At 42.1% G+C, this 27,429-nt stretch overlaps 1 protein-coding gene across 1 annotated transcript in view; it reads right to left on the reverse strand.

Moving 5' to 3' along the window:
* Window positions 1-27,429, reverse strand: part of LOC146862040 (histone-lysine N-methyltransferase PRDM7-like) — a 637,226-nt gene that overhangs the window by 32,021 nt on the left and 577,776 nt on the right. Inside the window, exon 4 of the mRNA XM_085643053.1 lies at window positions 12,595-12,785. Coding sequence (XP_085499179.1) covers window positions 12,595-12,785 — 191 coding nt within the window. The remainder of the gene's footprint in view (window positions 1-12,594; window positions 12,786-27,429) is intronic.

Consider the following 27,429-nt stretch of genomic DNA (forward strand, 5'->3'; position numbering starts at 1 on the left):
CCTATGCCCCTGAGATCCCCCTGGGGATGTGCACGGCGTTCCCGCATGGAGGAGACTGGTCGGGGTTGGCGGTCTGGGAGGAAATGGGGGTCCAGATGGTAGGGGATCTATTTCGAGAGGAGTACTGCTGCCTTTCCAAGACTTGCAGGACTCTTATGGGCTTCCGCGGGGAGACTTCCTGCTCCATGCGGCCTTGGTGGCGAGCCTTCAGAGGCATTGGAATGTGGGGCTGTCGGAGCCCCCGACTGCCACGGGTTGCCAATATGTGGTGATGGCGGCGGGGACGACCAAGGCCATCACATGCCTTTATCGTAGGCTGTCAACGGAGAGCCTCCCCCCATTGGGCGCCTTGAGGGGAAAGTGGGAGGCGGACCTGGGGAAGGAGATCCCTGAATCCACATGGTCCACGCTGGTGCGGAGGGCATGGAAGGGGACGAGGAATGCCAGGTTCCAGCTTGTCCAGTTTTTTACACTACACAGAGCGTACCTGACGCCGGCAAAGGTGTTACAATATTTCGGGGGAGCGCACTCTCAGTGTCCGCGGTGCGGGGCGGACGGAGCAGACTTTCGACACATGTTTTGGGCCTGTAGGCGGTTGGGGGACTACTGGGAAGCAGTGGTGGAGTGCCTGAACCAGGTTACGGATCGCTCCATTGGTCCGGAGATGGGCACCTGCTTGCTGCTTTGGTTCCCCCACACCCGTCGCACGAAGGTCACGAGCAAATTCTATGATCTAGGGCTGATATTGGCCAAGAGGGAATTGACGCTGCACTGGAAATCCCGGGGGGGGCCCAGTTTCCTGCGCTGGAGATCAGCCCTGGAGCGCTGGGCGGGGGCTGAGGGCACGCTCCGGGTGCAACTGGCCCTCCGGCGAGATGACGAAAAAGCGCTAGCGACAGCCCGGGCGTGGGAAGCGTTGGTGGTAGAACTCCAGGGGCTGATGTCCGAGCCGGGGGAGGAAGGGAGCGGGCCTGATGAGGAAGTGGTAGTGGGGAGTGGGGAGTAGTGGAGGCGACTGGCGGGCCCGGACCGACTGCACTCTGGATAGGGTTGGGGGGGAAGGTATTGTGGCTGTAGGGAGAGGTGGGGCTCCTGTATTGCATTGACGGAGGGGAGGGGAAGCATCGAGCGTGGGACCGGGGTAGCAGACGGGGGCACACTGACAGAGGGTGGGGGGCGGGGGGGGGGGAAGGGGCCGGGTGGGACAGCTGAGTGGAAATGCTGGTATATGTGGGGTATTTCCTGACTGGGTGGGGATTGAGAGCTGGTTGTTGTATTGCTGTGTATGAAAACAATAAAAAATGTTTCAACAAAAAAAAATGTGGGGAAAATGTGTTTTTTTTTACAATTTTTTAGGTTTGCAAGGGATTCTGGGTAACAGACCCTGGTGGGAGGCAGTCAAGTCACCCCATCCTGGATTCCCCTGGGTGTCTAGTTTTCAAAAATGTATAGGTTTGCTAGGTTTCCCGAGGTGCCCGCAGAGCTAGGGTTCAAAAACTACAGCTAGTCATTTTTCAAAAAAAGGGTCATTTTTCACTGCGAAATTGAGGTGTGACCAGGTTGCGTTTTGCGCCGTTTCCTGTCGCGGGCACTAGGCCGACCCACACAAGTGAGGTACCGTTTTTCTCGTAAGACTTTGGGGAACGCGGGGTGGTTGGAAATTTGTGGATCCACGCAGATTCCGGAACTTTCCACGACAGAAATGTGGGGAAAATGTGTTTTTTTTGACAATTTTTTAGGTTTGCAAGGGATTCTGGGTAACAGACCCTGGTGGGAGGCAGTCAAGTCACCCCATCCTGGATTCCCCTGGGTGTCTAGTTTTTAAAAATGTATAGGTTTGCTAGGTTTCCCAAGGTGCCCGCAGAGCTAGGGTTCAAAAACTACAGCTAGTCATTTTGCCAAAAAAGGGTCATTTTTCACTGCGAAATTGAGGTGTGACCAGGTTGCGTTTTGCGCCGTTTCCTGTCACGGGCACTAGGCCAACCCACACAAGTGAGGTACCGTTTTTCTCGTAAGACTTTGGGGAACGCGGGGTGGTTGGAAATTTGTGGATCCACGCAGATTCCGGAACTTTCCACGACAGAAATGTGGGGAAAATGTGTTTTTTTTGACAATTTTTGAGGTTTGCAAGGGATTCTGGGTAACAGACCCTGGTGGGAGGCAGTCAAGTCACCCCATCCTGGATTCCCCTGGGTGTCTAGTTTTCAAAAATGTATAGGTTTGCTAGGTTTCCCAAGGTGCCTGCAGAGCTAGGGTTCAAAAACTACAGCTAGTCATTTTTCAAAAAAAGGGTCATTTTTCACTGCGAAATTGAGGTGTGACCAGGTTGCGTTTTGCGCCGTTTCCTGTCGCGGGCACTAGGCCAACCCACACAAGTGAGGTACCGTTTTTCTCGTAAGACTTTGGGGAACGTGGGGTGGGTGGAAATTTGTGGATCCACGCAGATTCCGGAACTTTCCACGACAGAAATGTAGGGAAAATGTGTTTTTTTTGACAATATTTTAGGTTTGCAAGGGATTCTGGGTAACAGACCCTGGTGGGAGGCAGTCAAGTCACCCCATCCTGGATTCCCCTGGGTGTCTAGTTTTCAAAAATGTATAGGTTTGCTAGGTTTCCCAAGGTGCCGCAGAGCTAGGGTTCAAAAACTACAGCTAGTCATTTTGCCAAAAAAGGGTCATTTTTCACTGCGAAATTGAGGTGTGACCAGGTTGCGTTTTGCGCCATTTCCTGTCACGGGCACTAGGCCAACCCACACAAGTGAGGTACCGTTTTTCTCGTAAGACTTTGGGGAACGCGGGGTGGGTGGAAATTTGTGGATCCACGCAGATTCCAGAACTTTCCACGACAGAAATGTGGGGAAAATGTGTTTTTTTTGACAATATTTTAGGTTTGCAAGGGATTCTGGGTAACAGACCCTGGTGGGAGGCAATCAAGTCACCCCATCCTGGATTCCCCTGGGTGTCTAGTTTTTAAAAATGTATAGGTTTGCTAGGTTTCCCAAGGTGCCCGCAGAGCTAGGGTTCAAAAACTACAGCTAGTCATTTTGCCAAAAAAGGGTCATTTTTCACTGCGAAATTGAGGTGTGACCACGTTGCGTTTTGCGCCGCTTCCAGTCGCGGGCACTAGGCCGACCCACACAAGTGAGGTACCGTTTTTCTCGTAAGACTTTGGGGAACGCGGGGTGGGTGGAAATTTGTGGATCCACGCAGATTCCGGAACTTTCCACGACAAATGTGGGGAAAATGTGGTTTTTTTGACAATTGTTTAGGTTTGTAAGGGATTCTGGGTAACAGACCCTGGTGGGAGGCAGTCAAGTCACCCCATCCTGGATTCCCCTGGGTGTCTAGTTTTAAAAAATGTATAGGTTTGCTAGGTTTCCCAAGGTGCCCGCAGAGCTAGGGTTCAAAAACTAGAGCTAGGCACTTTGCAAAAAAAGGGTACATTTTCACTGCGATATTGAGTTGTGACCACGTTGCGTTTTGCGCCGTTTCCTGTCGTGGGCACTATGCCTACTCACACAAGTGAGGTACCATTTTTATCAGGCGACTTAGGGTAATTCAGATTTGTAAAGGAACTGTTATTATCTATTGACTTTCGATGCATTTCTGCTTTCCAAATGAAAGATATTGTGTAAAAAAGAAGTCATTCTAAAAAATGACTAATTCTCATGCTAGTATGAATATTCCCAATTTCAGAAATGTGCAAATATCTACTGTTTCTAAACTCTATATTTTGTTCCCATTTCAGAAATACATAGGTGTCTTTCATACCGATTTTTCCATGTACACTTTTTTACGGAATAATTACTATATACCCGGTACATAATAAAAAACCATTGCAAGTTACTACTCAGTTTTTGGCTCTGGGTTCGTCGGGTTCTTGGTGAACCTACAAGTCCTATATATTCCCACAACCAGTAATGTCCAGCGGATGCAACGGTATATTGCTTTCAAAGAGCTGTCGTAATTAGAAGAAGTTACAGGTGAAAACGTTGACACAAAAGGCTGTTTTTTTCAACTAATTTTCAATTTATCCCATATTTAACTGTTTGTTTCTATAAAACAAACCTTGATGGATCTACACAAATGACCCCTTGCTGAATTCAGAATGTTGTCGTCTTTTCAAAAATGTAAAGCTTTCCAGGATCCATTATTGCTTTTGTACCCATTTCTGCCATTAACTGGAAGGAGGTCAAAAGTACAAAAAATAGCAAAAATAGGCTATGTCCCAGAAAAATGCCAAAACTGTGTAAAAAATGTTGGGTTTCTGACAAAAGTCAGGTATCCCCGAAAAGCTGGGAAAATGGTGATTTCAACCCCACAAACCCTTTTTTGATAACATTTGCAGGGAAAAACCCAGATGCTTTCATTTGCAGCCCGTTTTTCCAATTTTTCCGGAAAAAAAAACAAAATTTTGCGGTATTTTGGCTCTTTTCTGTGACCCCTCCAGGGGAATCCACAAACCCTGAGTACCTTTAGAATCTCCATGATGTTGGAAGAAAAGGACGCAAATTTGGTGTGGCTACCTAATGCGGTCAAAAAGTTACAGGGGCCTAAGCGCGCACTACCCCAAATAGCCAAAAAAAGGCCTGGCACAGGAGGGGGAGAAGGCCTGGCAGCGAAGGGGTTAATAAGACTGGGTTCGAGTTGATGGAAAATGCTTTTCGTACATAAAACAGACAAATTAGGGTCTGATGCACTATAAAAATGTGTCCAAAAATGAGGTCGACATGTTTCAGCCCTATCTAGTGCCCCGAGGGGTCAGGTGGGCTTTCTTTCATCAGGACCTTGTCTATGTGTGGAGGACACTAATATTAATAGGTCTCCTAGTGAAAAGATGGAATTAATTCTTCCACCTAACAGATGTACGTTCGATTTGAACCTATTTCAATAAGGAAACAAATGAGGGGGAGAAAGAAGAAACAAATTGGATTCAATCTGTATGTATGCTGTAAAAATTGCTCAAAATTCATGGCATCAATTGTAATAGCAACTAAAAAAATGACAATACTTTACATGAAAATAGGCAAATTGGCAAGATTCACGTAAGGTGTAAGGAACCATAGATTAGAAAAAAACATGATATACTGGGTGTCGAGCCTTCGAACCGGATAAGTTAAATGCAAGAATACAGTAACTGTGAAAACCAGAGTGGGTGTAGGGCATTTAGGACAAAAGGTGTCGCACCTAATTAATAGGGGAGCCTCTGAGTTACAAGAAGGGCTTTTACTATCGTTATTTTCATGCAAGTCAATAGTGTAGGTACCACATGTTAACGCCTCAGGCATCGGGTGTGTTCTGACCTCCCACGTTATATTTCTAAGTAAACACTACAAGCATAGGGGGGAACCTTCTAGTAATAAGGCATTTATCTAAGGTAATTTTGAGTAGCGCCACAATGAAGGAAGCGTGGTATAACTAGGGAGGTGTTGATCCGTTTCGATATTTGTACTAGATGTTTTTAACAAGTCTCTCTCGCCACGTTACAGATCACAAAATTGCAAACTGAAACTGCGAGATAACTAACATAATTATCCTCATTAAAGGTGCAAACAGATAGGAGGGCGTAATGGACGGTAGGGCAAAACTATCCAAAGTGAAACAATAGCGCTGCACAAAGGAATCAGGTTAAAACCATATTCACAGTCAACATAAGTAACTCTTAGTATTTTTTGAAAAGAGGAGGAAGAAAGAGGAGAAGAATACCTTTTGTTTCTCAACTGGAGGGTTACATCGAGTAGAGAGGCTTTATCCCGCTTTGGACAAAGGGTGGGGAAACGGGAAACATAATGGAAAGCATTAGAAAGTTTGGTACATTACGTTTCTTCAGCGGCGTCCTCGTGTGCTGGTGCCGATACCTTTTGGACGGGAGTACACGGCTTGTTCTGTCGCTGCCTCTTCTCACCCGGTATAGTAAGCAGTGTAACCTGGCTGGGATTTAAGGAGGCAGGGGCATTCATGGAAAAGGAAAAAGGACGTTCTAAATTATTGCGAAACTCATAAATGTGCGTCCCTTTTCAACTTTGCGAAAGAATATTGCAAAAAGAGTGGAAAACTGATGCCGGTAATCTTTAGTTGTATCTGCGATAATAACTGCAGCATAAATCCCTCTAGTAATATCAAAGTGGTTTGATTAGTACCTTCATGTATGTTGTATAGTTTCTTCTCAATGGAGTGTCAATAAAGTTCTGAGTTCTTGAAAAAGAGAAATTATAGTGAAACCAATACTTTCAATTGTGCAACGAATAAAGCACTAATGCCATTGATCTTAAGTTGTGTCTATGATAGATACTGCGGCGTGTTAATACCACTGGTAGTATCAAAAGGGTTTGGTTTGTTCTTTTAGACATGTCGTGTTGATTGTTCACAATAAATGTAGCTCTGGGTTCTTCGAACAGGACCGATGATAAAGTAAACATTACTTATTTATGGAATCTCGCCCGGGGTGTTGGGTACCTCTGTTAGAGCCATGATTATTGTGGTAAGGTAAGTATACGCGGATAGAGGGTCCCTTGATCGTGGCATGATTCTTAGTGGCCCATACTGGTGTTTTTCAAGTAGGGAAAGTTGGAGGTACCTTTTGCGTGGCATAATACTAAGTAACCAATACCAATATTTTCAGAGAGCTTATCATGGAAAAGGGATTCGTCCTTTGTCCATGATTTGGTTCTGAGTTCTTAACACTATGATTTCTTAATGCTTAGCCACGGGATATTGTCATTCAATCCGTTTATATGAGTACGTAAACGGTACACCCACCTTTGTTCTTTTTCAAAAAGGATGTTTTCTGCATTATGACTTTTAGTGGTTAGTGTCTCCAAAATCACCCATTGAAGGTGATTGATTGTGTGTCCTTTGTCAAGATAGTGGCTGCTCATCTTGGTAGTACTTTTTCGGCATTTAACATTGCTCCTATGTTCGCAGAGTCGTAGCTTGACTTTGCGGCAGGTCATCCCAATATAGCGCAATTCACAAGGACAAGTGATCATATAGATCACGTGGGTAGTATTGCAATTAGTATGGGTTCTGATTGTCCATTTCAAATCAGGCAGTAGTTGTAAGGTTTTGGTTGCCGTTGTAAGGTGGCAAACGGAACATGAACCGTTTACGTACTCATATAAACGGATTGAATGACAATATCCCGTGGCTAAGCATTAAGAAATCATAGTGTTAAGAACTCAGAACCAAATCATGGACAAAGGACGAATCCCTTTTCCATGATAAGCTCTCTGAAAATATTGGTATTGGTTACTTAGTATTATGCCACGCAAAAGGTACCTCCAACTTTCCCTACTTGAAAAACACCAGTATGGGCCACTAAGAATCCTGCCACGATCAAGGGACCCTCTATCCGTGTATACTTACCTTACCACAATAATCATGGCTCTAACAGAGGTACCCAACACCCCGGGCGAGATTCCATAAATAAGTAACGTTTACTTTATCATCGGTCCTGTTCGAAGAACCCAGAGCTACATTTATTGTGAACAATCAACACGACATGTCTAAAAGAACAAACCAAACCCTTTTGATACTACCAGTGGTATTAACACGCCGCAGTATCTATCATAGACACAACTTAAGATCAATGGCATTAGTGCTTTATTCGTTGCACAATTGAAAGTATTGGTTTCACTATAATTTCTCTTTTTTCAAGAACTCAGAACTTTATTGACACTCCATTGAGAAGAAACTATACAACATACATGAAGGTACTAATCAAACCACTTTGATATTACTAGAGGGATTTATGCTGCAGTTATTATCGCAGATACAACTAAAGATTACCGGCATCAGTTTTCCACTCTTTTTGCAATATTCTTTCGCAAAGTTGAAAAGGGACGCTCTTTTATGAGTTTCGCAATAATTTAGAACGTCCTTTGTCCTTTTCCATGAAAGCCCCTGCCTCCTTAAATCCCAGCCAGGTTACACTGCTTACTATACCGGGTGAGAAGAGGCAGTGACAGAACACGCCGTGTACTCCCGTCCAAAAGGTATCGCACCAGCACACGAGGACGCCGCTGAAGAAACGTAATGTACCAAACTTTCTAATGCTTTCCATTATGTTTCCCGTTTCCCCACCCTTTGTCCAAAGCGGGATAAAGCCTCTCTACTCGATGTAACCCTCCAGTTGAGAAACAAAAGGTATTCTTCTCCTCTTTCTTCTTCCTCTTTTCAAAAAATACTAAGAGTTACTTATGTTGACTGTGAATATGGTTTTAACCTGATTCCTTTGTGCAGCGCTATTGTTTCACTTTGGATAGTTTTGCCCTACCGTCCATTACGCCCTCCTATCTGTTTGCACCTTTAATGAGGATAATTATGTTAGTTATCTCGCAGTTTCAGTTTGCAATTTTGTTATCTGTAACGTGGCGAGAGAGACTTGTTAAAAACATCTAGTACAAATATCGAAACGGATCAACACCTCCCTAGTTATACCACGCTTCCTTCATTGTGGTGCTACTCAAAATTACCTTAGATAAATGCCTTATTACTAGAAGGTTCCCCCCTATGCTTGTAGTGTTTACTTAGAAATATAACGTGGGAGGTCAGAACACACCCGATGCCTGGGGCGTTAACATGTGGTACCTGCATTATTGACTTGCATGAAAATAACGATAGTAAGAGCCCTTCTTGTAACTCAGAGGCTCCCCTATTAATTAGGTGCGACACCTTTTGTCCTAAATGCCCTACACCCACTCCGGTTTTCACAGTTACTGTATTCTTGCATTTAACTTATCCGGTTCGAAGGCTGGACACCCAGTATATCACGTTTTTTTCTAATCTATGGTTCCTTACACCTTACGTGAATAGTTCCTGCGGGAGTGCATGGCAAAATTTAGCGTCTCTTCAAGACACTTATGACTTTCTCCAGCCATATATGACAAAATGGATGTAGTGTCAGTTCTTGCTTGTGCTATTACAGATCAATATAAAAGAGGGTTGATTTTGCCGTTATTGTATGCGAAAATGCATTAGATTGCCAATTTGCCTATTTTCCTGTAAAGTATTGTCATTTTTTAGTTGCTATTACAATTGATGCCATGAATTTTGAGCATTTTTTACAGCATACATACAGATTGAATCCAATTTGTTTCTTCTTTCTCCCCCTCATTTGTTTCCTTATTGAAATAGGTTCAAATCGAACGTACATCTGTTAGGTGGAAGAATTAATTCCATCTTTTCACTAGGAGACATATTAATATTAGTGTCCTCCACACATAGACAAGGTCCTGATGAAAGCCCACCTGACCCCTCGGGGCACTAGATAGGGCTGAAACATGTCGACCTCATTTTTGGACACATTTTTATAGTGCATCAGACCCTAATTTGTCTGTTTTATGCACGAAAAGCGTTTTTAATCAACTCGAACCCAGTCTTATTAAATCAATATACTGGTTTTACGAGTTTCTTAATCTTCACTCACTTTAATATCACTTCACCATACACCCACACTGTTCTACGATCACTACTGAAAAACCAGAGGACAAAAACCTCCGGTTGGAGGAAGCACTCATTAACCCAATGATGATGCTGTCATGTTGTTAAGCACCAAGCGGATAAGTAAATATACCGCTGCGTTCCACTTGCAAAAAACGTGATTGAGGGTTTCCTAACAGTACTTGGTACTGTTTACGTCTCCCCAGGTTCTTTCAGGACCAGTGATCCACTCTCTACCTGATATTTGAATTATAGGATACTTCATTTTGAAACAAAATCCCTTGTAGGCACCTTAACCTGTTATTGTCTGCCCAAGCCTCCAAGGGTATATTGAGTCTCCCTATGTTTATAACATGCTGTGCTCAAGTGGTGCTTTTGCTTCTAGTTGTGGTAGTCTCGTTCTACTTGTCCTTCCCAGCACTAGTTCAGCTGGACATCGTCCCTTGGAGCTGTGGGGGGTGTTTCGATAGTCTCTCAGTATTTGACAGAGCGCTTGTCCAATGGAGATCTGTGCTAGCTTAGCTCTTTGGACCGCCTTCTTTATGTTCCCCATGAACCTCTCAACCATGCCATTCACTTGTGGCCACAGAGGCGTTATTCTCCTGTGGTGAATGCCTAAGTGACTGGGGGTGAATGTTTTGCCATTGTGCAACATTCCGTCCATCATCTTGTGTGTTTTGCTGTTCACCCTATGTGGGAAGGGTATGCCCAGACGTGGGTCCCGTGCTCACTACGCCACTGGAATCAAGCTATCCTGGCTGATGACGGCTGATAGCCAGAAACCGGTCCTAGGATGCTTGATTCCAGTCCAAGGAAGACATGGCTTGGCAGTTCGGGCTGGACTGTTCCCATGAGGCACAGGGTCAAGACTGATTAGCATATGGCCATGTCTGAACTGGGGTGGCGTGGTGAGCAAAATAACGATGGATTAAACCCAGATCTGTGACTGGGGGTGAATGTTTTGCCATTGTGTAACATTCCGTCCATTATCTTGTGTGTTTTGCTGAATGCCTAAGTAACCCATGAACTTGAAAAATTCCTCTCCTGTGAAGGAAGGACCATAGTCTGTCTTTAAGGTCTGTCGGGAACCTCAGGCTGCAAATATGTCATCCAGGATTGGCAAAGTCGCGGTCGCTGACGAGACGTGGTGAACCTTCTTCCAAGACGCTGTTGTTGTTGACCTGTCTCCATCGTTGATGCCGTGTCGTCATTTTGACCGCTTGCATCATTCCGTCCTTTGCTGTTTCTTGCTCTAGCTGTGCCAGCGTTATTGGAGATGGGGTGTTTTGTTTTAGCACAAGGTTGAGGTATTCCTCCGCCATGGAATGTGCCTTCTTTGGCCTGCGGTAAGGGGTGCTGTGACATGTAATCAGCTGGATTGTGTTTCTTCCCTGGATTGTGCACGATCTTGAAGTCATAGCCCATTAGTCCTATGCCCCATTGCTCAATGCGGGCGATATCTTTGCATTTGGATTTCTGTAGATGGTCACTAGGACCTGATGGTCCGTTACGATGGTAAATGGTTTCCTGTAGATGAACATGTGGTAGTGTTCATCAGGGTAGGCTCCTGGTTTAGTCTTTTCTAGTCCGGTGAGCTCTCCCGACCCGACGTCCCGATTCTGCCTCCTCATGATCAGCGTACCAGGGTGGGCTCCTGGCTCCTCTTCGTCATCGCAGGCGGGGCATGCTCTTCTGGTGATAAATCTGTATCCCACCTGTCGTCGCCAGATGTCGTGTCTACAGACCACGCAGAGACAGGTAAGTTGGTTATTACGACTTCTTTATTCTTTGTGTGTCTTTCTGATGCACTTGCCTGCATGTCCTTACTCGTGCCCTCACTGTCCAGGAATGCCCTCCCCACTCCCTGACCGGAAGTGGTGTCCGGTTCCTGTCCCTCCCGACCTTTGGGTGCAGGGTCCTAGTGCCCCCCTAACCCTGGTCACTACAGTTACGGAGTAATGTGAAACTGTCATATGTTGAATGTTACAATTGCTGGCATTACTAAATAAAAACAGAGTTAAACCTAAAAGATGCAGAACTTAATCTCGACAAAATCGGTCATTGCTTTTTTAACATTGTCAGTTAAATCTGCTTCTTTTGAAATACGATGTCACACTCCTCCCAGGAGGTTGACAAGGAGACACATGCATTTGCTTAAGGAAATGTTTTGCCATCTTGCAAAGACTGATACTTGCATCCCTTCTTAAATAGGGATCAGAGTACTTCCCAATTTTTTAAGTACTGAAGTTAAGCCCGATCAAATAATGACATGCTTTATAAACCCACATCCACGTCATCCAGCAAATTGTTTCAAAAATAAAAATACAGGTCATGTACTATAATTAGCAATGACCCGAAAAGTTATTAGGGTATATGTATCCAACCGTAAACCTGATTACTCTTTCACCCTTCTATATAAAGTGATTCTTCAAAATATTCTGCTTGACCCATTAAACATGTGATAAGGCTCACTTTACCTTTTCTTGTAAGACAAATATTGCTACCCTTTCGCGGGCTCCTCAGATCCACACCACTACGTTATGTGTAATTCTTTCAGTGGGCCCTCTGCACTGCTCCTCTCCTGTTTGGACATACCAGAACGAGCCCAGCTGCACCATTCCTACTAGTGCTTTGCTAAATGCAATCCTGCTGTAAGAGTTGATTCTCACATGAACTGCCTCATCATCTCATCACATAGAGCGAGCGTGGATTTTTTTTGGTGGCTTGCAAAGTGCGGCAGCTGCTCGCACACGACGTGAAGTGGTGCGCTGAATCAAACAGCCTCCGGCTGACACCACCTCTCCATAGCATAGAACTGTGCACCCATGCTTCCAAAACAGTGGGCCGCTGCTCAGTTTCACTACAAATACTAAAGAAATGTAAATAATGTGCAGGTCTTTGAAATGTGCCCTGGAAAACATCCACCCTCTAGGTGACTCAAAAAAAACATGAAGTTATGGGGTTACCTTTCCCTTTACATAGCAAAGACTGTGGGTCCTCGATTAAGAGAGAGGTAGAACATCTAAATCAGAGAAAATACCAGGAATGGGTGACCGTGAGGAGGGAGCGCCTCAGCTCTGTAAATAGTCAAGAATGGGAGGAGGAATGCAGCATGGGATAAGGAGTTACAGATTTTAGAATACAACATAGCTACCTTTTACAGTTGAAATCATTTTACGTGTAAAATTCCATTTGATTCCCAGCTCTTTGCCATATTCCTCTCCATACCAGACAAGAAGTTCACAGTGTTGATGAATGATCTTGCAGGTTCTGTAGTATATTTGCTCATGATATTGGAAAGCGACTAGGTTTTGCTCCTCTTCGTTCCTGGCACAGTTAACGTATCTGAAATTAATCACAAAAGGTAACCTATTCAATGTAATTGTTTACTGTTGTACGATTTCCTAAACTAAATTTACACATTTTACACATTTTAACACATTGTAAACTTTTAAATGGCTTAGCCAGTGCTGCCAAGTGACCCCATGTAATGTGTGACGCTGTTAGCCACATCTGGCTTATAAATAAGCAGCACTTTGCCATCCTGAAACAAGTTTCAGTGCACATCTATGAAGAACAAGAAAATAAATTACTTAGCCGTAAACTGTGGCTCTCCAGTATTGGTATCTTTCATAGATTCACATGCTTGAATCATTCCCCGTCGTCGAAGTGGGAGTCCCACGATACATTAAAATCAGTAAATAATGACTTTAACATTAAAGTTAATTAGAGAAAAAACATTCACTTTAATATCTCGTCCTAGACATTAGGAATGGTCCGAATTCCACCCAATCAGGCGACAGGATCCTCTAGAACCCTCTCCACAGAGGCTCCTGGCTCTCAGATTTTCAAGCACAAGTGGAATTTAGGAGTATAAAAGAAAAACCAGGGGAGCCTCTATGGGGAGGAGGGTGGGTCGCATGTGAATCTATGAAAGATACCAATACTGGATAACCACAGTTTACAGGTAAGTAGCTTATTTTCTTCTCCAGTATTGGGGTATCTTTCATAGATTCACATACTTGAATCCGAATAGATAGCAGTAGTATTATAGGTATGTATGCTGGTAAAAGGTATTCAATAAAAAACATACGTAATCCTGTACGTAGTAAAATGCATCATAAATATCTATACATATATATGAAAAAAATATATATATATATATATATATATATATATATACATACATACATATACACACAGGTGCCGAAAGTTCCACTATTACAAAACCCAAGCACACTTTAAGTGAAAAGATTGTTTGTTTTTTTACAGGAGGAACGGCGTTTCAATCTACGCCCAAGGAATATAAGCACGAGAGGAGGGGAGGCAAAGGAGGAACATCAAACGTCGGGAGAGACGTAGAGCAAGGCGCGAGCGAAGTAACGCGTCCCCAACAAAACAAAAAACCGACAAGAAGGAACTGGAAGCAGAAATAAAATCAAAATCGTTCAATGCAAAAACAATCATCAACCTCTCAGAAGTTACCCTTAGTGAAGCCGAACAACAGCTTCTCTCTTTGGGGTAATCATATTGTCCAGAATCGAACTTTCAGTACACACAAATCAGGGTGGATGTCTACAAATATATACGGAAACTTAAATTAAAAAAGTTTTAAAGTTTAAAGCAAACCAAAACAGTTTCTTCAACTTCATAACCCACAATGCAAGAAACACCTCATCGTTTGGCAGTATCAGATACTGCCCTTTTGTGTGATATGCAAGCTCTCGAAATGGACGTTTCACCTACGTTTTGATTCCCAAACCATCAATCAAATGTTTGAGCAACAAGCCATTCAAACCAATGCTACTGTCAACTCAGGTTTGAAACCCAAGTCAACTTTTGTTCCCATACTACCACGAGATTCCATCGACGTATTCAATGAAGCAGTTTTGACTGTGATAAAAAGAATAAATCACAAAACACAGGCCACTATTAAATATCAAAAAGCGCGCCAGCACCAATATCATCAACTAATCAAAAAATTACAAATGGACGAATCCCTGATTATAAGAAACTCGGACAAAGGGGGGAATGTGGTGCTTTGGCCAAAAAACCTTTATTTAGAAAAGGCACTCATGCAACTGAATGATGGGTCGTGCTACAAACTTAGTAATAAATTCACAATCTTAGCGGCACAGAATGAACTTTTCAAAAGACTGTTATCATGGAAAAGTGCCGGACTAATAAAGCAAGATGAATATAAGTTTTTAAAAAAAGAATACCCGGTTACGCCTGTGATTTATTTTATCCCGAAGATTCATAAGGACATCAACAAACTTCCGGGAAGACCTATTATCTCAGCCAAACAAAGTTTGTTGGAAAATGTATCCATCTATATTGACTCATTTTTACAGGAGCATGTGAGAGCCCTACCATCTTTTATACAAGACACTACAGACTTTTTAAGGAAAATCCATGAATGTCATTGGTGTAATGATTATCTATTAATAACCATAGATGTTTCAAATTTATATACAAGTATACACCACAAAGATGGTATGCGAGCTCTTAAGCACATTCTGGACAGACGACCCACTCAGTTTCTTAATCACAACAAAATGATAATCAGTCTAACTGAATTTTGCCTAAATAATAATTATTTTCTCTTCCAGAATCAAATCTACCACCAAATATGAGGAGTAGGTATGGGGGCAAGCTTTTCACCCAGTTATGCTTGCCTCCATATGGGTTGGTGGGAGGAGGAAATAGTAAATGCTCTTTATGGCAACATTCTAAAGGAACATGTGATTAAATGGGTCAGATACATAAATGACTTATTTTTGATATGGCAAGGTAATAGAGAAAGTGCAGAAGCTTTTATTACCAACCTTAACGACAATGACATAAACCTACATCTCACATACACTATCAGTGAGCAATCGGTCTACTTTTTAGATGTCGAAGTAGTTGTAATTAACCCCTTCGATGCTGCGCAGATTCCGCCGCTGTGCTGACGGAATCTTGCGCGGGCGTGGTCATGACGGAATGGTTCCGTCATGAGCACAGCTCAACCGTGGGTCATGACGGAACCATTCCGTCATGAGCACCGAAGGGGTTAACAACAAGCGGGAAACAAGATTGTATCGAAAACCCACGGCGGGCAACACCCTCCTGCACGCATCTAGCTTCCATCCAAAGCACACAATACACAGCATCCCGTATGGGGAAATGCTGCGGATACGTAGAATATGTAGTAGAGAAGAGGATCTTGTCCTCGCTCAACAGGAGTGTAGAGAATGTTTCCTAGCGAGGGGTTATTCCAGTCATTCGATAGCAACAGCAATAAGTAAAACCAACCAACTATGTAGGGAGGATTTACTGTTGTCAAGACCCAATAGGGAACTAGATCGCAATCTCAGAAAACAAATACTTGAATCATCTAATCCAAGATTAATCCTGACGTACAACAAACAAAGAGATGAAATCTGTCGGGCAATAAGGAAAAACTGGCATATTGTACGTAATGACCCGACAATTGGAGAGCACTTCTCCACAAGTCTAGTCATCACGTACAGAAGAACACCTTCTACCAGTGATTATTTAGTAAAGAGCAGTCCAGAAATCTCTTTGAACAGGAACTGGTTAGCGGGATCTAGAGGGTTCAAGAAATGTTCCTCTTGCAAAGCGTGCAAATTGGATACTAATAAAAACTCTTTTACTACTCCCTTCAAATCAGCCCCAACTACAATATCTAAATTGCTAACCTGTAAATCTGAGTATGCAATTTATGTGTTGGAATGTTCTTGTGGACTAAGGCACATTGGCAGCACGAAGCTGCAAGTCCACAAGCGAATTCTTCAACACACAAGAGCCATCTCCAATTCGGATCCAAGCTATCCGGTGGCCCGTCACATCAAAGAAGTCCACAACAGCCAATTACAAGATCTTAAATACTTTGTTGTGGACAGTATACCACCCCTGAGGAGAGGTGCTAATAGAGAGGCCAACCTGAGAAGACTTGAGACCAAATATATTTTAGAGTTCGACAGCAAGAGTCCGAATGTTCTTAACACAACGGAAGACTTGCATACTTGGCTTTAACAATATGAGAATGAGACAAAAAAATACAGTATTAACTTATTAAGAAATTTGATCTTATATATCATAAGTAGCCAATCAAGACAAGTAAGAGCTGACTTTAAATACAAGCACAATTTTTAAAAAGGTGATTCAACATCCAAGCAGATTCCTTGTATTTCACTTTTTCTTTCTTTTAAAAGGAAAACAATTTTTAATCACCACAGATCTTATAACTGTTTTATTTATTTTTAAACAGTTTTCTGCACTGACGCACTTTATTCACTTTGGTGATACACTTTAAACACTCAACAAATATAACGACTCAACATCAATGCCATTTGTTTCATTTATATGGGCATATTAGAGAAGAGGGAAAAAAATAAGATGAAAAAACATAACTGTTTTTAACCAGTGTGTTTTATTTATAGTATTTATTTGATCCCCCCTTTTTAAAATTGTACCTAAGTATTTATTTAACATACAATGTGTCTAAATTGTATCTATGTATAATGAGGTTTTTAACTATCATTATATTTTTTAAGGTGAAATTTGCATTTACAATAGATATTACATTGTATGTATAAAGGACATGACAAATATATTGTATTTACACAAGTTATCAACTATGTTCATAATTATACAATGGTGCAGAAACCCGTATCATGTATATGCATTATGCTGCCAGAGGGCAAAACTGAAGACAGCTGGATAGTCTGTCTTCACAGTCGTTTACTTGCACTATCACTAGGGAGAAATGGTGGATGTCATGTCATGTGATCAAGGGCTGTTGAGCCCGAAACGCATCATGGCGGCATTGCATTGAATAAACAAAAATAGCACCAATGAATGGGTGTCCGTCTCCTGCTTGAAAGTTTTGTACAACTAGAAGTTGGAGTTTTACGTTTTATATTTTTTTATATATATATATATATATATATTTATATATATATATATATATAAAACCTACTGGCGGTCGCCAGTAGGTATAGTTAGTATTTTCCATAGGAAATCGGCAACATTCTATTTGGAATAACTTTGGCGCCGATTGACGAATCTTCGCGAAATTTTCCAAACTTTTGGCCAGCTCCGGTCCGCTCCTATCCTAAAAGTTTCACGGTGATTCGACAAGCGGGGGCCGAGAAAAAAGGGGGGTCCCAAAACGCGTTTCCCCATGCATTTTCCCGTAGGACCTTTAGCCGCAGCTACAGCCCGAACTGCTGAACGGAATTACACCAAATTTGGCAAAGAGGTAGTCCTCAGTTCAGACTCGTGCCTTTTGCTTAAATGGTGTAAATCCATTCAGTAGTTCCTGAGAAAATTAGAGTTAAAAGTACATGTATATCTATGGCCTCGGAGGATCCGCGCACCCTCCCGATCACAAGCTGAATTTTAATTGGCTGCCAACACTCTGAATCAGGAAGTGTTGGCACAAGAAAGCCAAAAAAAACGACGCAAAACGGGACAAGGGGGCAGGGTAGAAACACCCTGACCCCCTAGGCCTGGGGTCCCACAAGCACCCCCAAGGCGAATTATTTATTTTTTTTTTTAAACGGGAGATGCGGATCCTCCTGATAGAAAGAAAGATTCAGCGCAGACTCGCGCGCTGAATATGCTAATTTGCCCCCGGGGGGGCCAAATCCCGGGGGCATCATAAAAAAACAGAAAGTGTGGGGAGTCCCAATCCCCCCCACACTGCCCCGGGGACCTCCACCCACTGGGGCTCGAACATAGTATATGCGGGGGGCTCATGGAGCCTCCGCAGCGCCGGGGACCGCCACCCCCTGGGGCTTCTTGAAAATGGGTGGTGGGGCTCTCAGCCCCCCCAGCCCCAGGGACCGCCACCCCCCGGGGCTTGAAATAATTTGGGGTGGGGGGCTCTCAGGCCCCCCCAGTCCCGGGGACCGCCACCCCCGAGACAACTTGTAAATGTGGGAGGTGGGCTACGCGACCCCCCTCGTGGAGCCTTGTATAGGCCCTGGGGACCGCCACCCCCCAGGGCCGGCTCCTGCAGTGTCCCGGGGTGCCCACGGGTTTCTGTGTCCATTTTTGAAACATACAAATATTCCTCTAAAATCAGCCGAACTACGAATTCCGATTTACTCACCTATCATCAGGAGAGAACCCAGTGCTGCATATTTTGGCCAACACTGACCCTGAAAAGTAATTCTAAGCGTACTTACCAGTAACTTGTATTTCCTTCCATAGGAATCCATTGTGTGGTTTTCACCAGAAAAGTATCTAAGTGTCTATTTTCACAAACTAAAAATATTCCTAAAAAATCGTCTGTATGACTTAAACACATTCTTTCAACTGTTTACAGGAGATTCACCAGTGCTGGATCCAGGATCCACCACTGAGTAAGAAAAAGTAACGATAACACTACTTACCTGCTAAGTGAATTTCCTGCCATAGGATAACATTGGTGATTCTATGTTAAAAATGTTCGAAGTGTCAACTTTTAAAATACAATAATATTCCTTAAAAATCACTACTGTAACCAAAAGGCTTTTACTCAACTGTTTACAGGAGATGTCCAAGGACTGAATCTAGGATCCAGTTCTGTGGTTAGAAAAGTAATCCATAAAGTAACTAGTTGCATTTGACTAGAAATTCACATTGAGCTCAATGTTGAATTGTGTTTGAAATTGTAATGCCCATTGCAACAACTGTAACTACTGTACTTAAAAGTCTATTGCCTATTTGCAAAGTATTTAAATTAAAGTAATTCATTCTGAGAAAGTATATTTTGTATTGTAATGTATAATGTAATTATAATGTAATTAAAAAAATAAAATATCTAAAAATAAATAGTTTAAAAAATTTCGTAAATCAGTATCAAAAAAATCAGTATAACAATTAATACATTAAAAATTGTCATTTACAATAACTTTGAAATTCACTGAAAAAATCAGGCCTGATATAGTTAGGAATTAGCATTTAAAAAACCTTTGAAATTCACTGAAAAAACTATAGGTTTCAGGCCTGATATAGTTAGGAATTAGCATTTAAAAAACCTTTGAAATTCACTGAAAAAACCATAGGTTTCAGGCCTGATATAGTTGGGAATTAGCATTTAAAAAACCTTAGAAATTCACTGAAAAAACAATAGGTTTTAGGGGTGTTATAGTTAGCTGGACATTTCACTCGAACAAAACCATTGAAATTCCTCCGATATAGTTAGTTGTACTAACTACATCTCGCGCGCCCGCAATCCACTGCTGATGATGTCACATATTACATCATTCATGACCTGGTCAGTGACATCACTGATGACATCTCAAATGACATCACTGATGACATCATCCACGTGACAATCAGATACACCTCATCATACACTAGTATAACCTTTCATCACTCACTGTAAAATAGAGTGCCAGATTTAAAACCATTGACACACCAATACAAGTTTTTAAACACCCACTCAGTGATTCCTAGATCTATACACACATCTAATCACTTACCTATAGATTCACTCATACATGCTGTCAATGATCAATAGAACACTATCAAATATACTTATACACCTATATCGACATTACACACCAGCACACATCCTAATCACTTATGAAGTCATCCTACTCACTTATGCAAACAATGGATCATACTTACTTTTACTTAGCTATACACTTATAAAAACACCACTTCATCTATTCATATAGATAATAACTCATACTCAAGGGCAAGGAAGGTCAAGTTCTATTGCAAGGGTCTTGAGCTAGTAAAAGTCCCCGTGTACCCATACCTAGGGGTACTTTTTGACGACCAGCGCTCATGGTGCAGGCAGCGTGCACACATGAAGAATGCATTAGCCAGAGCATCGGGGCCACTCTAGACTTTGCAAAAAGAATAGGCTCAAAACCAATCCCCGCACTTATAAAGATCTATAATGCTAAGTGTCTCCCTATTGCGACTTATGGGAGTGACATCTGGGGTTATACAGATATCAGAAAAAATTCAGGGGGTCGAAAATATTTTCTTCCGTAGATCGCTTTCGGTCCCTGCTTCTACGCCAGTTTTTAACATACACGAGGAATTAGAAGCAGGTTTTATTTTTGACCAAATTGCGGTTGCTCCGTTATTGCGTTGGTTGAAAATTTGGGCACAAGCTACCCCAAATCTTAATCAATTGGTCATTGGAGATTGTCTTACCCTGGAAAAGATGTTAGACATTCCGTGGCTTAGATACATTAGGGACCAGATGGAAATTCTTGGCCGTCCCGACTTATTTTTGACTCCTCCGGCACTGAGTAAATCCGCCATTAGAGACCTCCAGCAGGAGTTCTTAGATAGACGAAGAGTACTAAGGGAGGAGAATGAGCTGAAAAAACCCATGGTGAAAAGTTTTGCTATATTGAGCCTGGGTCGGTAGACACAACCATATTTATCCAATATAAACAAACCATACCATCTTTTTGCCTTGATAAGATTTAGGATGAACATGGTTCCCTGGCTCCTTGCATTCCCCAAAGGGTATTTCAAAGAGGGAACATTAAATCCTTGCCCTTGCAACAATTTCTCAGACCAGAATACTCTTCATATAATATTTTTCTGCGCATATTACAACTCCTTGCATAGAAAATGTATTATTCCCTTGCATGGAGGATGTAACTTTGAGCAAGTTAGGCCGGCGTTGGGTATATTTACAAAAGCTGGCCTCACCTATGGTCTGTTTTGGGGTAGCAAGTTTTATAATATGTGCAATTAGGTGTAGGAATAGGCTATCTATGAATCTCCCCGTGGACAGGGCTTTGAATCCTGTTACTTAAAAATTTATTTTTATGCTTTTTTATATGTAATGTTGGATAAGACTAATGCCGGGCTAACTGTATTTTATATATTTATTCTATTTATTTATTTATTCCCAGGCCTAATTATGTGTTAGTGGTCTGTATTTCCATTTTTGTATGAACTGTGGCATTATTTGAAGGAGTGTACTTTGTCCTATTGTGGATAATGAATTTTGAGTGGGGCAGAACTCTATGAAGATTAATAATAATCATTTTATGGTTTTTATTGATTGTAGATTTGATTTGTCTTGTTTGTTTTATGTACTTTGGCTATAATTAGCCGAATAAAGTAAATTTGACTCTGACTCTGAACTCATACTTACTGTGTTATAAAAACACTATTACAAGTATACAGTTATCCATACAGTCACTCATACAATCACTGAGTCTTATGTATACTTATTTATATACAACAACTGACACATACACTGGCTTTTATTTTTCTAGTTTGTTGGACATGTACCATTGAGACATATATTGGCTCATCACCACACCCATAAAGATATTCAATCACCCAAACAACTGTTATAACATGTAGTTTTAACTTCATATACCTACTGAATCAACTATTCTCACATCTTTGGGCTGTCACACCCCCCCACCGAACCACACACACATTCACTCTCCCATACAAATACTCAGTTAACTAATCTATAACTAAAATAGATTTTCACGTAGCTAGTAACCAACTGGTGCAGCAGTTTACACAACAACTGACAAAGTGATACAGATATTCACACAGTTTAGTCACTATCTAATATATTTAGTGAGACACTATAAATTAGTCAAGTAAACAGTCAATCACACTGCTACTAAATCCTCCAACCAGATATTTATATTTATATATCCACTCATTCTTCAATGCAAATTGCTATATATATAATACATATTTAAATAACGAACCAAACCACATTCACTGTATGATGTCATCAGTGATGTCATCAGTGATGTCATTTGAGATTTCATCAGTGATGTCACTGACCATGTTATGAATTATGTAATATGTGACATCAGCAGTGGATTGCAGGCGCGCGAGATGTAGTTAGTACAACTAACTATATCGGAGGAATTTCAATGGTTTTGTTCGAATGAAATGTCCAGCTAACTATAACACCCCTAAAACCTATTGTTTTTTCAATGTTTCTAAGGTTTTTTAAATGCTAATTCCTAACTATATCAGGCCTGAAACCTATGTTTTTTTCAGTGAATGAATGAATATATATATATATATATATATTCACTGAAAAAACCATAGGTTTCACACATGTTATAGTTAGCTGTACATTTCACTCGTAAAAAACCAATGAAATTCCCCCGTTATAGTTAGTGCAGGCAACTATAACTCACGCGACTGCAATCCTCTGCTGATGCTAATACTGTATTTAGACACTTATTTGCCCATGTCTTCTTCCATTAAATTTTAGCTATACATATATTACAAATATTTTTTTTTCATAAAGACACATATGTCATCAGCAGAAGATTGCGGTCGCGTGAGTTATAGTTGCCTGCACTAACTATAACGGGGGAATTTCATTGGTTTTTTACGAGTGAAATGTACAGCTAACTATAACATGTGTGAAACCTATGGTTTTTTCAGTGAATTTGCAAGGTTTTTTAAATGCTAATTCCTAACTATAACGTGTGTGAAACCTATGGTTTTTTCAGCGAATTTGTACGTTTTTTTAAATGCTAAGTTACTTTACGCCATTCGTGGCGTGCGCGCCCAGTTAATGCAGTTCGTTCCGTGCGCGCACAGTGAGCACGCGGTGCGCTTTGCGCACCGCGCGCCCACTTTACGCAGTTAGTGCCGTGCACGCACGGTGGTCACGCGGTGCGCTGCGCGCACCGCGTGCCCACGTTATGCGGGATGGGCCATGTACGCACGATGCGCTTCGCGCACCGTGCGCACATGGGGGACATATTATGCGCATCGTTGTGAAATGTATTCTTTATTAATTTTACATGTGTGAAGTCTGCCATACACAAATGGAGCCCTTCGGGCACCATTTGCACACGGGGTGGGGAGAGTGTGGATAATTTTTTTAAAAAAATTTTTTTACCGTACGCGTACGGTAGGCGTAATCAGCTATATTCCGAAAAAAAAAAAAACATTTTTTTTTGGGCTTGGGGGTTGTTTGGGGACCCCTATATCAATGCTGGGTGGTTAGGTTCTAAATATACTGCCCCTTTAGACGTTTTTTGGCTTGATTTTTACTGCCCAACTCAGAGAGCGAGAGAGAAAATGGCGGCCGCCGCTTCCTGGTTTCGACCGATTCGAATGTTTACTAAGATCGAAGAGCCAATCAGAATCGCACTCGCGCACATCACCGTACGCGTACGGTAAGTGCACCGTAAGCTGGCTCAGATATATATATTGGTTTAAAGGCTATTTTCTCAGAATCTACTGAACAGATTTACACCAAACCTACAAAAGGCACTTCCTTGACCTGAGGACTACCTCTCTGCCAAATTTCAAGTAATTCTGTTCAGCCGTTCGGGCTGTAGCTGTGTCTAAAGGTCCTATGGAAAAATGCATGGGAAAAACGCGTTTTGGGACCCCCCTTTTATCTCAGCCCCCGCTTGACGAATCCCCCCGAGACTTTCAGGGTAGGAGCGGAGCGTAGCGCCCCACCTATTTTGAAAATTTCACGGCGCCAAAGTTATTCTAAATAGAATGTTGCGGTTTTCCTATGGAAACAGGGTCCTAACTATAACTACCTACTGGCGACCGCCAGTAGGTAATATATATATATATATATATATATATATATATATATATATATATATATATATATATATATATATATATATATATATATATATATATATATATATATATATATATATTATAATAGGAAGACATTTGCTAGCATATATGCATTTAAATATACACGTGCATATAACAATGTTTACAAGATAAAACAACCTTAAATCAATTATCAATCAAGTAAAAGCAATAGTCAAGACATATAGGAAGGTGGGGAGGAGAGAGGCTCACCTTATTTAAAAAGATAACAGAGAACCGCTTGTCCCACAGCTGTGTCAGCATTACTTGTGGCTTCCAGACAGTAATGCCTTGTTGAGGTGTACCTGCTGGACCAGGCTGCTGCTCTGCAAATCTGTTGTATAGGCACACCGGCAAAGAGGGCTTTCGAAGAGGACACCGCTCTCATAGAGTGAGCTTTCACTGTTGAAGATAGTGGTTTGCCTGCTTGCTGATGGCAGTACTATATAGCTGATGAGATCCAACGTGCTGTAGTTAGCTTAGAAACCGTCTATCCCTTTCTGATGTTCCCAAATGCCACAAAAAGCTGATCAGTTTTGCGGATGCTGTTGGTCTTCTGCAGATAGAATTTTATACACCTCCTTAAAACCAAGGAGTGTAAAGATCTTTCCGCTGATGTTTGCAGATATGGGAAAAAAGTTTTTAATATGACTGGTTCATTAAAATGACAATCCGATGAGTCCCTTGTAAACTGAAGGAAATGATGATGAATAGTGAAAGCTTGTATGTCGCTTAGCTGTCTAGCTGACGTAAGAGCCAGGAGAAGAGACGTTTTCCATGTGCTATATTTGATGTCCGCTATATGAATGGGCTCAAATGACCCTTTTCATAAGTTGTGCCAACACAATGTTGAGATGCTAAGGCAGAGGTGGACGCCTTATGTGAACATTCTAAACAAAGGTACCAAAGGAGAGGGATCGGGGGGGCTTTTTCCGCTCACAAAGAGTGAGTGGGAGGTCCAAACTGGTAAGGTGCCCCGGCAATGAAGTTATAAGAACGAAGACTACCAGTAGTTCCTCAAGGAGAGGAAAGAAGTGGAGATGAATCAGTGAATTAAGCCTGGAAGGACTACATGTATACTATGTGTAAAGTGGGTAATCCTTTTGTTGGATTGTGATGCCCTCACACACCCTTTCAGGTGTCATGCTTCATCATCTGGGCTGCTCCTCGTCGGGCCGGCGGTGCAATGCCTAACGGGCTCCCTAAAAAGGGGCACTTTATCGGAGTTCTTTTAATCCAACAGCCGTCAGGTGAAGTGCGGGTGTGTGGGCCTAAGTGTTGTAGATATAAAAGTGAATTAAAACAGGGTCGAAAGTACCAGTGTGAACAAACTATTTATTTTATTTTAATGGTCTCCTTCCCTGGTTAAAAAGGTGTGTGTAGCACTGAGTAGAGTATAATGTCTCTAATTGTAGTGCATGGAATTGGTGGTCAACATGTTTCTCGCAATGAGCACGTGCGCTCGCGATTCTCCTAATCATAGTTGGTCAAGTGAACAACAAACTTAATCCTAAAATACCTGTTGAGGTCTGGTGCTACCCTAATCAGTAGGACTGCATGCCACAACAGTTCTGGGTGGACTCAGCGTGCGGCGAAGGACCTCTAAAAGTAGGTATCTGCCCCGCATACGCTCTGCGCTATGACCTACCCGGTCCACCGAGTCCTTCGCCGCACGCTGAGTCCACCCAGAACTGTTGTGGCATGCAGTCCTACTGATTAGGGTAGCACCAGACCTCAACAGGTATTTTAGGATTAAGTTTGTTGTTCACTTGACCAACTATGATTAGGAGACCACTATACTTTAGATAGTCCCCTATTACCATCGTAGATATATATATAAGATTTTTGATAGGTCCTGACGAATCGCGAGCGCACGTGCTCATTGCGAGAAAGAACAGACTTAGCCAGCTGCATGAAAAATGATAGTAACTGCTTTGGAGGAAATTGAATAGGAAGTACCTCGGAGCTTGCACACCAATGGCAGAATCTCCTCCATTTAAGCTTATACGTTTTTATAGTGGACGGAGCTCTAGCATTCGCAAGGACATCCTGACAGTCAGCAGAGATGGCTAGATTGGCGAACTCATAATGCTCAGGAGCCAAGTCGACAATCGAAGAGATGTTGGGTCTGGATGGCAGACTTGGCCAAGATTTAACAAGTTCAGTATTTGACGTTAACAGAATGGGTTTGGACTCCGATAGAAGGAGAAGCTCTGTGAACCAGAACTAGCGAGGCCACCTGGGTGCTATGAGTAATGTTCGGCAAGTTTCCTTCCTCATCTTCATTTTGATGCAAGAGATTCTCTCAAACCAATATGTTTCCAATTTCTTCCATCTATACAAGTCTTTTAAAAGAGTCAATGAGAGGGGGAATATTGCCTTCATATAGGTTTTGTAATTGTATTTATATAGCGCTTACTGCCCCTGATGAAGAGTCGAAGTGCGTTTTGGGGAGTAGCACGTTACTTCAGAACTCAAAAAGGATTAGTGGTGGATTTGTATAGGGAAATATGACTTAATTTGAGATGTGGACATGGAAATCTGTTAGTTAGATTGAATAGCACAGAAGAGGAAAGAGTCTAGAAAGAAGAGGGAAGAGTCTAGAAAGTGTTATTTGGGAGATCATAATAGTAAGATGAGATTTGGGATGAGTAAAAGGGGAGAAGTAAAAAGAAGAGTCTCTAGTAAGGGATGCGGGAGATCATAGCAGTAAAAAGAGGTTTGGGATGAGTTAAAGGATGACTACATGATGGCAGACTGTGATTTTGACTCCTAAAAAATCTATAGCTGCTGTTGCAACTTCAGTATTAACCATGCACAGTGAATTTGCCCTTGATCTTTGCATTTGTGGGATACCCACCGCTACAAACTTGGTATAGAACAAGTTACTCACCTTCAGTAACAATGTATCTGGTAGAGGCATATGTCAGTTGTAGATTCCTTACCTTAGAATTTTCCCCAGTGTCAGTCTGGATCCTGAGATTTTATATTCAGCAGTGCCCCTGCGCATCGTTAGGTGGCGTCAGTTGGCTCTGCATCCGTCGTTGGCATCATGGGCGCTGGGATGACGTTGCAGAACCTACATAGGTGCTGCCCATGTGCGCTGACGTCAGTTCTTAACATGAATTTCCATGTCAGAAGTGCAGAGCCATGAAAGACACTGACCACTGGTGCGTCAAAACTAGAGCCCTTTAGGGGAGTCCCTATCCCTCAAAATCAGTTCGCAGAGCAGGGAGGATGGGTGGAGCAGTAAGGAATCTACCACTAACAAATGTTTCTATTAGATACATTGTTACCGAAGGTAAGTAACTTGTTCATCGGCTAGAGACAGTTCGTTGTAGATTCCTTACCTTAGAATAGATACCCAGCAATATCATCCCCGGAGGAGGGTCTG

The sequence above is a fragment of the Triturus cristatus genome, chromosome 2_2 (genome assembly GCF_964204655.1).
Source record: "Triturus cristatus chromosome 2_2, aTriCri1.1, whole genome shotgun sequence".
NCBI lineage: Eukaryota > Metazoa > Chordata > Amphibia > Caudata > Salamandridae > Triturus > Triturus cristatus.